Source organism: Ascidiella aspersa, chromosome 8 (assembly GCF_963924565.1).
Source record: "Ascidiella aspersa chromosome 8, kaAscAspe10.2, whole genome shotgun sequence".
NCBI lineage: Eukaryota > Metazoa > Chordata > Ascidiacea > Phlebobranchia > Ascidiidae > Ascidiella > Ascidiella aspersa.
The window spans coordinates 11,713,160-11,729,758 of NC_139454.1; the positions used below are offsets into that span (position 1 = coordinate 11,713,160).

At 33.5% G+C, this 16,599-nt stretch overlaps 1 protein-coding gene across 1 annotated transcript; it reads right to left on the reverse strand.

Moving 5' to 3' along the window:
• Positions 1-900: 900 nt before the first annotated feature.
• On the reverse strand, positions 901-10,989 carry LOC146136125 (very long chain fatty acid elongase 6-like). The gene is made up of 7 exons (XM_083395326.1): positions 10,877-10,989; positions 10,483-10,642; positions 10,145-10,350; positions 7,288-7,398; positions 6,767-6,888; positions 5,773-5,964; positions 901-2,746 (listed from the first exon to the last, which is right to left on the reverse strand). Exons 1-7 carry the CDS (start codon positions 10,908-10,910, stop codon positions 2,627-2,629), a joined length of 945 nt encoding a protein of 314 aa, XP_083251452.1. The 5' UTR covers positions 10,911-10,989; the 3' UTR covers positions 901-2,626.
• Between the last annotated feature and the right edge of the window lie 5,610 nt (positions 10,990-16,599).

The following is a 16,599-nucleotide window of genomic DNA, read 5'->3' on the forward strand; positions in this document are numbered from 1 at the left end:
TTTAGATGGTCATCGAGGCTAACACTACCTTTGTTTGCCACAGAAATAAACGTGCCATATCCACAAGTAATGCATTCAGCTACGAAATTAGGCTAATACGTCCTTTTCTGAAACAAGGATACTTCTGGCGTAGCCCATCAGTAAACAGAGTTTTTCTCTTAGGCATTATAATTTATATCTTAATTTGTTTTATGGTTGTCTAAATTTAAAGATGATAAAGAAAAATGAAAGCATCCGTGGCATACCTGAATGCTATAGTATAGAGCGGTCATGTTCAAATGGCGGATCGCTGATTTGGTGTCAGAACGCCACAGATATTCCATAAAAAAAATTAAATTAACTTAGCAGAAATTGCATTTTTAATAGTCGGATTGACAAGGCGCTAACCGCGGTCTACCTTAAACATTGTACTCAGCTCACGGATAATCAGACTATGCGGTCAAAACCGTAAACCGTTCCTTAGCTCATGCGAGACAAACTAAAAATTAAGAACGACAAAATGGTGCATCGCAAGCACCACCATATGTTTTATATTTTTTAAAAGGTATTGCGCTTGTGTTGGCTCTATATAGGTTTGGCTGGAATGTAAACACAGTTGTAACTCGCCAGATCTGCCAGGCCGAAACTCTCATTAAATATAAATCTACAGCTGTTTAGGACAGTGTTATCTTGCTTCAGAGGCTTATGCCTTTCAATACATTGTTAGAACTCCGTTCTTCAACACAAAAAGCAAAGGTTCAAATAGAAGAAATATTTGAACACGAACATTGTGCCCCAAGGGAATTTTTAAGCGTTACTAACTAAATAACTACGGAGAGATGGTAAACATACTCGAGTATTTTTGTAAAATGCTAACCTAATTAAATTGGAATAAACAACAAAAACAAACACAATTTTGTTGTTGCAAATCATGGTTAATTCAGTCTGCACACAACACAATATAAGCAAACAACAGCTTTCCGCTTAAACGAATATAAAATTAAAAGTAAAAAATTATTTTTTAGTTACAACTTGCAAGCATAACGATTCCTTGTAATAAATCAGTTACAAAAATATCTTGGATGATAAAGTATGAAATTAGCGATAGAACAAAACAGTAGTTCGCAATTAGACTAACAATGTTGGTGTTTTTTTAATTTACGAAGTAATGCTTTGCTTGTCCAAAGGATACATCATGAAAAAGGGTAGGCCACATTTACTTTAACTTAATTCTGACAAAAACGAGTTATTACAACGAGTGGTACATTTTGCAATTAAAGCCATAATAAATTATATATACGTCTGCATTTATACAATTACATATAAAGACAAATATAAATTACCTTTAAATGCAAGATTTACACAGATTGATTGTTATATTAGAAAAAACACGATTTTTAACATCAAGCAATGGCTTTCAAAAAGAAAGATAAAGCATTGGCTCGTTTATCACAAATTTCATTCTATGTTGCATAATTAATGATAAAATACCCATTATTATAAGGTTGCCTTATTACATACAACTATTGACCATGTTAAAAAAAGGTGGTAAAATTCTTCAATGATTTACTTTTAACATGAAATTTCAGGATTTTAACTCTCCAGAACAAAATTTAACTAGTTGACAATGTATAAAATATCATTAAACATATATTCTTTCAAATTAAACGGGACTGCTCCTCAGCTACAATGTTAGTTGTATAGCGCTGTGTTTTTGTTACTAGAATTTGTTTTTCTTGTAATCGTTTTAGATGAAATGAAGGTTAAATTTTATAGACTGTGCCAAAACCAATCAATATAAGGGCAACTTATTGTACCTAAACTTATTGTTTACTAAATAGCACAGTTTTATGTAGGGTGTTTTGTTTACATTGTACAATGTAAAAAACATTTCTATGGATCACTAAATACGTTTAAAAACCGGCGTATAAATTGTTCGTTTTAGGGTTCTGTAAAAGCAATTAGTTAGTCACTTGGTGCCTTTCTACAATGTTTTTGTTGTTAACATTACATTTTTGTTTAAAACGCTATATCATTTTACTCTACTATGAAAAATTGAAGGAGACAAAAAGTGAAAATAAACAAAACCGTAAAAACAACATATTAAGAGGCATGATATTACCAAAGTATACATGATATTACCAAAGTATGCAATTTCTTTACTTGAAGTGACAACTCGAAATTGTCTGGAATAATGTTAGTTTGGAACTACAACGGAAAGCGATCTAGACAACGGTTGACTTACAAAGGCTAGAATTTCATTTTGAATAGGCATATTTGGTACTACATTTAGTAATGTCATAGTTTACAACAATTTCTCACTGTCTTGCATAAATAATTGGAACTGTAAATAGGCGGATTTGCATAATAATTAAATTTGCAGTACGTTGGTATTAATAAACTTTACACGATTTCCTAAAGAACCCGATACGTTTTGTCGAGTTAAATAGACGTGTTTTAAAAACATGTGCTTCAATATTTTTAAGTTGTACAACTATTAATGCATTAAAGACAAAAAAATAGTTAAAACAAAAAGTTTTAAAAATAGAAAAAAATCTAATTTAGTAAGCTTTAATTCTTTTAATATTGTGGTAAAAAGCAAAAAGTATTAAGAGTAACATTAACAGTGTCTCTTTACCGATATTCTTTAACGCACTTGCTGCGTCTTTCGTTCTCTTAAGCTCAGACCAGTGATGTCATTATTGTTGTTGTGCACTTTGCCACTTGGTGCCGACAATGAGTGGTCCTTCTTGTCGATGTTATCAACCTGGAAATTTTTAGACGAATAAATTACATTACTTTGTAGAAAGCAAAACTTATTAAAAATAAAATAATTTAATGAGTTGGTTTGAAGTAAGATTGATTTACTTTATTCAAGTCTGCCCAATCGTTTGGATACGAAAATAATGCAAAGTAGTAAAAATAATTTATTTAAAAAAGTAGGATTTATTTCTTTTGCTGCAAACGTGACACTTTCTCTAGGACTATAGAAAACAGGTTGCTGTCACAAGAAAACGAAAGCAACCATTGTCTGCTACGATTTGGTTTGGATAAATAAATGCACCAGTTTCATTTTATAATCTTGGATCGCTCTATTGTAGTTCAATATTTAAACAGATTGGTATTTAATTGGGAATTTGCTTGCTATGCCGAAAGTTCATTTGTACAGGATTTTAAAGAAGCGATTTTACCTTTGGTTCTTAAAACGGTATAAAAGAAAATAGATTTCGGGGTACGTGAGAAAATTCATTTTAATCAGTGATTGAAAGAAATAATTGATAATGTTTATGTGAGAGTGAGAAAACGTTTAGTCATTATTGTCTGTTCGTAACAAATGAGCTTTTACATTAATTTGTGACGTTAGTGGCCTCCACCACATTAACTGAAAAGCAAATTTCAGTTGCAATGCTGATAATCATGCCATATAACTATTAGAAAAATTCGGCACTTCTGCGCTAATGGACAGAAAATTTCTAGAGTAAAATTTTTCCGCAGATAGGTCATAGTTATTTTCAACGAAGAAAAAATGGTACGGTAAAATAATCCTACATATACGTTGACTAGATGAAAAAAGTAAAACCTTAAAAGCACATGCCAAACGTGCCGTGGCCTTAAAACCAACTTGAACATAAACTATCGAATAACATCGTGTTAAAAGTTTAAAATGTTCACACAACAAAATTACTTAACAAAGACCTAACGATAGTATTGGAAAATGTCCTTAGCTCAAGTGATAACACAGACCGCCACTTATGCAAACAACCCACTGATAGCATGATGTGTTTTACTATAATTTCTTATACCGTTGCAATGTTTAACTCTCGTAAACATAATCCGTAGAATATATACTCACCTTTTTAAACACAATAAAAAATGTCTCTTTTACATTCGAATCGTTAGGTGACCGTAGTACACGAAATAGAAATGTCAAACATCGCTAAAAGCTAGTGCAATAGTCGCTTGTTCACGACAAATATGTTGGGCGTTAAAATCGGTTATTAGTTGTTTAGTTGTTTGATCTCTAGTTTTGAGGATAAGTCATGCTTCAACATACCCACTAAAAACATTTCACAGAACCGTCTAATAACCATTACTCTAAGTCAGTTAGTTATTTGCAAAGAGGTTTAAGACCAGTGTTGATGGATCTCAAAACTAAAACCTGTCGGACAAACTATTACAACATGCGTAAGAGGGCTTTAAATAATTTACCATTTGACACGGGCTTTATTTATTTTGTAGCTACAGACGACAGAATTAATCTATAAAAAATTGTTTTTATAAATCTGTATTTAACGACTTAAAAGTATTTTACTTTGCTTGCAAGACTTCCAAGTTTTTTTTAACTTTAACAAAGCATGGGTTAATAAGAACAGCACCCTCATAAAACTAATATTGCACATTTTTAATGGTTGGGTATTTTCGTTTTTTGTAAAAATGCCATCCTTTAATTTTTTTGTCAGTTGAACTTTACCTTCATGTAATTAACACCTGTGAGATAAGACTAATTTAACCTCTTGTAAAGCAACCAACGGGGACCTAAATGAACCTTTTTCTACATAAAGCAGGATATGTAGTTAGTCAACTGTATGAATTGACATTGTAACATATATAATGACAAGCTGTTGCAATTTAAAGATCTCAAAAACTATTAATCAGCCATTTGTTAGTTATAAAAATATATTATTACAAATAATGCATCTGTTGATTAAAGTAAGCTGCCGTTGAAATGTATTATTGTAAGGTGAAATGTTTTTTAAACATAACTATTTTTTTATACATAATATGTTATGTATCATGGCACCTAGTACGACATAAGCAATTGTTAACATATGGTTGTAAACAAAAAGTAACTGCTCAGTGCTCACATACAATCTATCAAATCTAAGAAAATGGGTTAAAAGTCAACCAATTGAAAGACAGTATATGGTGCCAATTGCAAATACCCTTCTAAGCTATGTAAACACAAACTGTAAAAGTCATGCCACCTTGTCTGGGGTTCAACGTCCAAACTTTATTATTGCAAAATCTTGTTTGAATAAACCCAACAGATGAGGGTAACAAAAAATGTATGAATAATATGGAACATTTTGTGTTCCTAATGTATGATTACAAAATGAACGTTTTTTGTCCAAATAGGTTGAATATGAATACATTTTTGTGGCTTTGAAAAGTTGGCTTCATACCAATTTTTCACATTACTAAGAAGACAATTTTAATTACTTCTAATAAGCCTTGAAAGTTCTATTACGAACCTTCTAGTTACTTTGAAACCTTCGCCTAACTATTATCGTAAGCCAACACTAGGTACTTGGAATTTGACAGGAGATCTGGGAAGCAAAGGTCACTAAAGTAAATGTGTGCATAGGCACACCAAGTTTCCAAGGCTTCGCGTAATTGAGGCTTACCAAAATATATATGGGCAAATATAACCGAATTTGTTCAAGGACTTTTCAAGGATTAGTGAGCTTTTCATGCTGGTCATAAGAATAAGACGGCTTCAAAGATAAAAAAACTGTTTCAAATTGAAAATCAGAAAACAAAACATATTTTTAATATAAAACAAAATGTAACACATATATTTGGCCTAAATTTTAATAACTTATTTATGTTAGAAATTTAACATCAAATAATTTGATGTATTATGTTGCCAAACTAGAGATCTTAAGTATGTAAACTATAGTGGCTAAGTTACAGTAAGCTACACTTTGAAAATTCAATAGATAAATTTGACACCTATTTTGGTACTTTGAAACACAAAATATACTTTCGTAGCTTTAATTATGCTCCACTTACCTTTTGCTTTGGAGGCGACACCCTTGGTGTTATATATGCAGAGTAGAAAAACTGGCAGAAAAGGATAAAGTAGGAGAAGTACATAAAAGCACTGTAGAAGATGTAATCACTAGATGACGGACAAGAATTGACGTCATCTTGCCAGGAATAAATGTAGTAAACTGTATGACATCCAATAATCATCTGAACGATCTATAAAAAAATAATTTATATAAAAATTTGAAATAATGGGTCAACATTGCAGTTAAAAACATAAACATAATAAAGGGTAGAATGGATTTCATCTCTTTGCATCTTAAATTAACTTCATTTTTTGATACAATTCTAAAAAGCAACACAACCCGTACAAAGTTATTTTCTGTTAAAGCCTTTTCAACCGATTAATTATTTGACTATTAATTAAACTGTTGTAAGAAAGAACTTTTGTTAAAATAAGTTTGCAACAGGTCAAAAAGTGTGTTTTAAAGGTTTCTAGCTAAACAATGTATGCTTAAAACTTTTTGCGACAAACAAAAACTTGATTTCCTGAAAATAAAAGTTGGTTGCACTACTGAAAACCACGATTTTAATGGTTTTTAGCTAAAACATATTTCCATTTGCTTTAAAACTCAAATTTTTATTTCTGGCCTAATTTTGTTTTTCACATGTTTATAAACTTCCATGGTTTGTGGTCAGCATTCAATTTTTATCAATATACCGACAAATATCACAAACAAACAAGTGGATTCATAGTTTATTCTACACACAATAATAATTCTGTGTTTTGTACTAATCGGTACAAGGCCCAGAGGTTTCACAAATTGCAGAGTTTATCTGGGTAAATTAGCTGCAGCCTTAAAACTATGTTCAGAGCCCACTAGTTAGCTACTTGAACCACAGGGTTTGGCAAGTGAGGCAAAAAGTGCTCTTTTGATTTGGGAAAATATCTATAAATGGCTATGTTCTTTAGAACTAAAACGACCACAAACTGAAGGGTAAACAAACTGAATAAAACCTGCAAAGAAGTAATGAGGATGGCAACAGGTCGGGGAATCTTTACACCAGCAGCTTTAAGCGCATAGTATGAGTACATCATTGCATGAACAATGAAGTTAACCGTCATGAAAACACCTCCACCTGGGGAAATATATATACGTTAAAACCCTGAGAAAATATATCTATACCCTGGAGAAATATATATATGTTAAGAGTAGAGATAGACCAATATATTGGTTTACTGATATCGGCATATATATTTGGCTTCTACCGATATCTCGGTATCTGTAATGTAGGCCGATAACTTGGCCGATATTTTAGTACGAAAATATGATAATTCTTCCTTTAATGAAACGTCATCCGGGTTTTATTTTTAATTAATTCAAATTTTGTACATTTCTCAGGTATATAAAAAAATCGGTATTGTGTCTCGGTTGACAAAATTGTAAAAAATCTGGTATCGGTCAAAAAAAGTGATATCAGTCAATCTCTAGTTAAGAGGGCAGGGCTTTAGCAACAATTGACACCAAATTTGTTTACCTGCATACATAAAGCCATAAGTGAACCAGGAAAAAAGAGAAACGGTCAAATGGTGATACCAATGAAGAAAGATCAACTTCTGCTTGCGAAGGATGATAAACATTGTATCCACTAAAAATAAAGATTTATTAATGTACAGATAATTAAAAGAACATGACTGTATGTCCCGTGATCCTGGGTAGAGTAGCTCCAGTTCTATGGGTTTCAAGCATAGACATTAGACACCTTAAATAGAAGCAGGGCTGGGGAGCCGGAGCTGGAGCCGGAGTCATTTTTATGCAGGGGGGTGGCACTTGCCCCCCTGGAATTTCAAAGAGCGATTATTAGTAATATTTGTAAGTGTGATATGTATTTATTATTATTATGAAGGTTAAAAATATTATACATTATTATCCATTGCTCCCAGCGGCGTATCCAGGGGATTGGGGCTCTTGCCCCTTGCAGGTGGCGAAAGGCGTGCTTGTAATTTAGCGCTAGTTCCGTTCATGGAACTTAGGAAACTACGCTGCTGATAGTCGAATTATCTATGTTTCTACCACAATTAATCACACATATTTCACGTTTTTTATTCATGAACGTCAGAGGGAAGATAGGGGAATTCCCTAGGTTGAAAATTTAGGACCCCTCTTTTTGATTTTCTGGTACAACCCTGATAAAAAACTTAATTCAGATCAACTCAAGAAAATTCTACTGGAAGCTCTAGTAGCGGTAAACAATGCTGGTGGTAGTATAATTACTTGTGTAGGGGATAATTGCAATTCAAATGTTGCAGGTAATGGTAAATTACATGGCCCTGGTACAGTCTTTATTGACGCTATAAATTCTTATGCTTTCCTTGTTTTTGACTACGTTTATTCTTTTAAAAATATAAGAATTAACTTTGATAACGGTGCATGTTAAGGAACTTTATTTCACAAAAGATGGAAACACATATATTGCACGATGGAAGGACATAGAAGCATTGTACAATGAAGACCGGAAAAACAGCATCCGTTTTACCAAGATCACATACACAGCTGTATACCCAAAATTCTTGAGACAAAGCGTGCCTTTTGTATGCCAGATCTTCAATGACAAGACAGTTGCTGCTCTGTCAACTCATTTGTACAGTCTACAAGAGCCAACATCGAGGCCGCAGAGTTGCTACTGACTCAGCACAACTTCATCTACGTTCTACCTGGTGTGTTTGCTGATGAGGCCCTTGAAAAGTTCTTTGGTCAAGCAAGACAACGCAATGGAAGTAATTTTCTATGGTTCTTTTGAAAGCATTTGTGCTTGACAAGAGTGACAAAGAAAGACAACTCGGCTGTTTGAGAAGAAAAGAAAAACCCTTTACTAAAAACTGAACAAGTATCTTTAGAATGCCAATAAGTAGTAATCTTTAGAATGCCAACAGTTACTCATTTCTACAAATTTCATTGTGATGAGTCCCTTGAAATAACATTGTTCTAGCAATTTTTACCTAAAAATGTTAAATATATATTGTAGAAAAATTAACTTTGAATTATGTTATTTCAAGAATAACTAAGTTGTTCGTCTAAGATATATTACTGTTGAACTATTCAGGCTAAACTGTCCATGTATAGATTTTAATTAAGTCACAGGGTAACATACTGTGTGTTTCAGTTATTTAAGTGAGAAAATATGCAATATTTTGAGTGATTTTGCGCTATTTTTATGTGATTTGGCCTTTAAATGACATTCAGATAACCTGGTAGAAGGTTAAAAGTATGTAAAAGTAATTCCTTACCCTTCAAAACCCCCAAGAGACACCGGAATTTTTTCAGAAGCAAATTTGTGCTCAAATATGCAGCTAAACGTTAGTGTCATAGCACAAAGAGCATATAAATGTATTTTTTTCAGTATTTTGGGTGACTGTTATACTGATTGGTTAACACTCAAGCAAATGGTGAATGCAAATTTTAATTCAATATTAACCTTGTCTATATTAATTGTTTATTAAAGTTTTGATTATTTTTTTGACATTCTTATTGCTTATGTTACTAATATAAACACAATTTCCATCTCATTTGGCCCTTATTTTAACTTATCAGACAACAGTCTTCAATTTATCACTGTTAAAAATAAAGGGTAGCAGAAAGATTTGCTGACCTAATCTATAAAGACATTTAGGACTTTGAGGATAAAATTAGACTGCCTGACGTGTTTAGTTAACACAAAACATATATACATAACTTGATCAACACGATAAAAATAGTAAAACAAAACTGTTAACTTAAGCTAGGCATAATAAACATAGAGGCTGTTCAAACACATTTGGAAAAACATATGTTTTATTCAAGACCTCTCAAAAGACGAAATTAAAAGACTTTAGATTCAAAGACGTTGTGGCAACACTGCTTACAACGTTATCTAGTTTTAAGCATATAACCTATAATGCTATCACCTGAATAAAAGCTAAAAATCTATGTGACAGCAAACAACAAAAACTCCTTTAACATTAGGCCTTTTTTGTTTTTTGAACAAGAGTTTCTTAAGGGGCTTTTCAATAGAGAATCATTGGAGTATGCAGAAATACATGAGAAATGTTGGGGGCGGGCATAATGGTTTGAGGTCGTAGTAAGACGTAATAAGAATATCAAAGCCCCCCCAAACTAACATAGTTGACTATGTTGAAAAAGAATCGAGAGTAATTAGTAACATTCAAAATGATACCTATATATGTATGGGCTTTAATATTCTTATTACATTTTATTATACTTCCTACTCACAAACATTAAAACCAGTAGTATTACGCTTGAGCCTGTTAAAAAAACACACAAAGAATTTATATTACAACAAGATCACTCTAAGCAATTTTCACAAAATATACTTTTTTCATTATAAGAAAACTTACTGTATTCCAATATTTTGCTTGCCACAAACACAGGACCCCAAAACCTTGCGATTGGGGCGAGGTAGAAAAGATCGCTACAAATTACTGCCTTCATGCCACCACTTTGATACAGAGTGTAAGATATGATTGTTGTTCTTACCGCTCCAATTATACTGAACACTGACAGTATTATAGACCAAATCAGCATGGGCTGACGCAGGTTGTATCTAAATAAAATAAGGCCAAAGTTTTTGGGAAATTTTAATTTTAAATAGAAAAACTGTAGAACTTTAAGTTTAAGTGTAACAAAAATACTTGATATAAAAAAAGATACTTTCATTCAGCATGAATTTGTTTACCTTGGTTTATTTTCCATGTACTTCTTTCCAAAAAAGACAGCAACGACATACAACAAACAACATGTCATGCAAATATTTATGTTATCTGCGAGCCACTGAGAAAATTCAACACTATCAATTGTCTTTTCCATCTGCCATTCCGGGTGTTTTTTGATTAGTTCTAAAAAAAGATTCAAAGCTTGCATATTGATCCAATGTTATTAGCTGAAATTGCACATAAATTTAAATGAATATTTCCTGAAGTACAGCAACAAAAAACTATTACAAGATACTGGATCTATCAAAAAACTATATTTTTACATCATACAAAAAACATTACAGAATTTTTTTTTTTAATAAAACCTTGTTTGCGACAGACTTCCGATACTAATATAAAAACACAAGAACATCTTACCATGAAACCTTGTTTGATTTTCATCCATTTCCATTTTTGATGAACTAAATTATTCAGCCCACTACAACTAGTCTAAACTATCCTATAACAAAATTAATTTAATTCATTAAAATATTAAAACAAAATTACTACATTACATCACATGATCACTGAAGCCAATAAAAGGCAGCCAAGGCCAAGATGGAAAAATCTAGTTTGCTGTTAACTCCTGACTTATGATTGTTTTTGAGTGCTGGTCTCGAATCTTAAAACACCTTCGTTCGGAAGTTTATGTTGCATATATTATTTACATTCGGGTGCAAGTTTTTGGTTCGGTTGGGTCAAGTCATACTATATATATTTATTCTCTCATATTTATTTAATCCTTGTAATTTCAAAACTCATTTTGTTATTGTTAAAAAAGTGGTAGGATTCTAGAGCAGTATTTTTTTTCTTTTCATTCTTTGGAAAACAAATACTGGTAAAGTTATATGGAATGCAGTCTGCACTCCATGGCAGGTAAACAACTAATATTTTTGTATCTTCTGTATTGAGGTGTTCAGGTTTGCAATCCTGTTTTTGCACACCTGAGGTAACAAATCCTAACACAATTAAATTTATTTGAACTTCAAAATTTAGGTGTGCATGCAAATTTGTTATACAGTGTGTGCACCTGACACAAAAAAAATATGGGGTGTGCACCTACCACAGAATGCACACTGGCAGATGTCGATTGCATTTCACTTCTATCCAGCAAATAACTTAATAACTAGGAATTTCCATATTTGTGAACATTAATATTCAGTCATATTCGGCCTTAACAAACATACTTTTACAGAAACTGACTTACATACGACAAAACCTACGAGTCTACTCTTTCACCAAAGGAAAGCAAGCTGCTCGAAATTTCATAATTTTGTAATATATATATCCTCGAGTAAACAAGATATTAATGAGAAATTTTTACACATTACCCAAAGCGTTTACCTTAGCCAGCAGTTAGACTTTTATCAAAAATATATTTTTATCAAAAAAAAAAATATATATATACTCAGTCATATTTAGCCTCAAAATTTAAATGTGCCAAAAGTGTCTCACATAGGGTGACACCTCCCAGGTTGGAAAGTAAGGCCTGGATAAATCCCCCGCGCATTTTAGTGCTTAGCCGCGGTCATAGCCGCGCATTTTGTGTAAAATCAACGTTAAATGCGGCCAGCCACGAAAAATCGCTCAAACGCGGAAAACTTTCGTCACGCTAACGGTTTTCACTATAGTACTTCACTTTCAGCCGTGCAAATTTTACAAATAAGGTGATTACAGCCGCATAAATTTGGACGGAAATGTTATTACATCCGCGCAATTTCAAGCAGCAAAATTGTCTTCCCCGCGCAAAATCCAAAGTTTCCAATATGGGTTACCTCTACTCTTTAACTCATCTGGAAAGTATTACAGATCTTGTGTGTGTACGGTAGAAAAACTGGGGTGACGGAGTGCAGTTAAAAAAGTGCACCTCACTATTATAACATATGGGAACCAGGTACATATTCATTTTCTAGGGGTGCACATATAGTCTGTTGAAAACAAAATAGGGTGTGCACTTGCCATACAATCTTGGCGTGAGGATATGGTTCAGTATCATTATTATTTAATATTATCGTTTAGCCTACCCGAACATAAGAGAAATGCTTGCCAAACATCACGCCAGGGACATCATTTAGAGCGGAACATCGCTGACCCCATCCTAACCCAAATAATGTTCGTTAAAAAAAATATTAAAATATATACATATTTATGAATAATAATATTCGGTCATATTTGTCATTTAAATTTAACTGTGCCAAAAGTGACGCACATAGAGAGATACCTACGGGTTATCTATTAAAAAAAAGCCTTGAATCAACCGCCAGTTATTCCGGAAATCTATATATCCAGATTTTAATTTTTTTTTAAAGTCTGGTTGCTGGCTAAGTTAGATTGCTTTGAATAATGTGTAAAAAGTTCTGATCACACTTCCGGAGATATTACAGGATGAAATTTAAAGCTGCGTTCTTTCCTTTAGTTAGTCTTTTCGGAGCTGGTCTAGAATCCTATCACATTTATTGTAATACTAACGAAACGAGTTATTATGGTTCACGTTGCAAGGAAGGCATAAATATTTAAAAATAAATATATTATTAATACTTGTCCACCCAAACCCACACCCTAACTCTCACCCTAACCCAAATAGTGTTAGCAATATAAACCTCCGGACAAAAATGTGGTAGGATTCTAGACCAGCGCCCCTTTTTTGGTCAACACACACGCCCTTTGGTCCTGATGTTTTTACTTTTACAGTCGGAAAAACTGGCAGACTTTTGAACTCTACAAACCAGTTGGAGGATTGGTTGCCCGGCGAAAAATGGTAATATTTTAAACGACTAAACGATTTTCATTTGAATGTTATAGAATTCTTAAAATAATTTAATATGTCCACAGATTTTATAGAAATTTGACCCTAATTGAGCTGAAGGAAAGTCATGTTGCTAATAAATAGAAAAATTTACCCATTATTGCGTATTATGTTGCAAAAGTAAAGTGTAAAGTAGACAGTTAAAAAAGGTAGACAGTAAAAAAAAAGGCTAACCTGCACAAAGAGTATTTTAAGATATATAACATACAAATACTATATGAGTCGGAGACTGTTTTTGATCAGTTTGTTTCACAAATTATTATTCGTTTGTTATTTAAGGGTTTAGGATTTCTATGACGCATGGCTTTAGAATGTCCTCCGTTTTTCAGATCTACCGGCGAATTATCTCGATTTGCCACCACGTGAAACAATTCGCTTCGCTGCGTATCCTGGGAGTCAAACCGTTTGACTTTTCCGGTTCAGATTCGGTTCGGGTTTAAGGATTTTTTCAGAATACGGTTCAGTTCCGGTTTCGGTTCGGAGCAATTAAAAAGTTTCGGTTCAGCTCCGGTTCGACCATCGTTATTTCAAAACCGGTTCATAAAGTTACGGTTCGGATATAATACAAGTTGCGTTAAATCTAAAAATGTCGGTCAACAAATGTATAGAATAATCTTTGAATAGTAAGTCATTCAATCAAAGTTACGTGACGTATTAAAAAAACAGCAACTCATTATTGAAATATCTAAAAAATAAAAAAAATCAACGTTTTTTAATCAATATTAAAATTTGTTCATAAAATTCTAAACATGGCATAACTTGAGTCTTTAAAATACAAGTTTTGACGTCATGCTGGAGTGAACCGCTTTTGTTAGCAGGTTCGTGTTCGGTTAAGGTTCATGTTCTTTCAAATTATTCGGTTCCGTTCCGGTTCGGCTCCTTAAAATCGTTTAAAAAACGGTCCAGGTTCGGTTACGGTTCGGCTCCTTAAAATCGTTCAAAAAACGGTCCAGGTTCGGTTACGGTTCGGAAAAAAATTAACCCAAAACCCGTTCATAAAGTTCCGGTTCGGTTCTGATTCGACTCCCTGGTATATACTATATTTTAATTATTTAAGGCCTTTGGAAATTGCTGAGGGCTTGGGCTGTACGAATCTGTTAAAAACTCTACAACACAGTAACACTAAATTGTAATAAGTTTGACAATGTGTAGAGAGCGAGCATCTGTATTTGTGTTTAACGAGTTTGTTTTGAGTGTGCATTCCAAAACTCTGTTTAAAAATCGTTCTTGCAATTTCCTTTTCCCGTTAGCCTGCATACCGGGGAATCGTTAACTGGCCAGTAACGCAGCGCTTTTCTGGACGTTAATTTTATTCGAATTCTACTGCAAACGGCAGAAAGATATGATCGCCTTATACTTGCCGAACACAATGGCATTATATAATTAGTTTCGATTTAGGGGAGTCAGATAGCACGGTGGCCATGTAACCCATGTTGAAAGATACAAACGAATTGTTATTAGAAATAACATTTATGTACCGGTACCATACTTTCATTGGTCAAAAAGTAGTCTAAATGAACAATACAAGTAAAAAGAAAAAATTAAAAAAACAAAATAATAAATTCTAGCGTGTGAGGATTATTTATAATGAAAGAAACATCTATTGCAATGAACAAACGGTAAATCGATACTCACAGCTTTACTTAATCCGAAAAACGTGCGCATCAAACTCCACGAAATAAACAGTATGTGACTTGCTATGAGATAAAATTCAACGCTTAAGTAGGCTTACTCTACATAACAACTGTCGATAATTAATTTTACGTAACATCGCTGTAAAACGCAAAACAGGAAGTCCTTAGACTCGGACGACTCACAACACATCGGCTAACCTAACAACACATTGGCTGACCCAAATTTGGGTCGCGGGACCATTAAGTTTGGGTTGCAAAAGCCTTAATAGCCTATATTTTAATTGCGGCCTATACTTGGTAAGTTTTTTAATTCGTACGCGTTTTGGTTTAATTTTGTAACAACATGTCTTAATATAGAAATCGGCAATTAACCTACGGCATGCGGGTCGAATCCGGCCCTCCAGCGAAAATCAATCGTCCCGAAAACTCTCTCACAAACTGGGGGGGGGGGCATGAACCATATTTTTAGCTGTTCAAACTATACGAAAATGCAGCAAATTTTTGCGCCCCGTGCGTATCTAATTTGACTCTGAATTATATTTGCGTTTTGATGGAGTCTTCTCAGACCAAAGGTGGCGTACGCGTGGCATGATACTCTTTAAAATGCAATTTTTTCCAAAATAATTCGGTACTCTTTTATGATAAACATTAATAAAAAGAGTACTCGTTGTCCGACGGCGGATATGTATTTCAGTTATACTGGTATCTGCTGCCGAAACGCCGGTTTATACTTAGTTTACACCAGAAGAGCGATTTCTATCTATTGATATGTTGCCTGGTGGAGCTAACTCTATTTTGAAGTACCGTATAAGAAATATATTCATGTTTTATTTTATGCGTGCCAAAAGCGTAAGTTTTCCAATTTAAACCAAACAAACGCTACTTTTTTCGCGCTGCGCGCGCTGCTTTCTGTTGTAGTATAACTATAAGACTAATTTTCAACTGGATCAAACATTTAGGTCCGTCCCTGATAAGATTATTATATTAAAGTGCTTAAAGGCCACACGTTTTTACAACAAAATTGTTAGTGTAAATTTAATTAGGCCCGCCGAGAACTTGCTAAGTTGGTTTGGCCTCGACTAGGTAAAGGTTGCCGACCTCTGTCTTAAAATTTGTATTGCCCCCGTTACAATGTTAACCTTAAAATGTTGAGTTACCTAAAAGGATTGCGAGGCGTTGGCCATTTTACTGAACCCCGCCAAATATCATTACACACCTTGCCAGTATTTTTTGCGTATTTGCCAGTAATTACCGATTTCTATGACACAATGGTGCTGTAATCCTTGTAAACTACCTTTATGAGACATGTGGTCTTGAGTCATAGTGGAATATCACCTGCTTGAGAAACTTCCTAAATTGCAAACTTCTGCTGAAACCACGCTGCTCTGTTAGCCTTTTAAATCTATTTTTTTCAGTTGGGTTTTTATTCAGATGCATAAAGAAAATAAATCGCGATTAGCTCTTAAAATACTATTTCTTACTGGTATTTTTTTCAAAACATTTGCGACAGCCAAAATAAAGGTTTCGCATACAGGAAATTAGTCACATGAAATATTACGTAGCTTTAAACATACCAATAATTTTCTAGATCTAACTGGATTTTGGCAATCGTTATATTACACAAAGGTTTGCTTAAAAACAAACGAATTCAATAGTTAAAT

Coding starts and splice junctions, on each gene's coding strand:
- LOC146136125 (XM_083395326.1), bottom strand. CDS start 10,910: ATGGAAATGGATGAAAATCAAACAAGGTTTCATG. Junction 7,399..10,144: donor AAGCAAAATATTGGAATACA/GTAAGTTTTCTT, acceptor CTTTATTTTTAG/TGGATACAATGTTTATCATC. Junction 5,965..6,766: donor TCCTCATTACTTCTTTGCAG/GTTTTATTCAGT, acceptor ATTTTTTTATAG/ATCGTTCAGATGATTATTGG.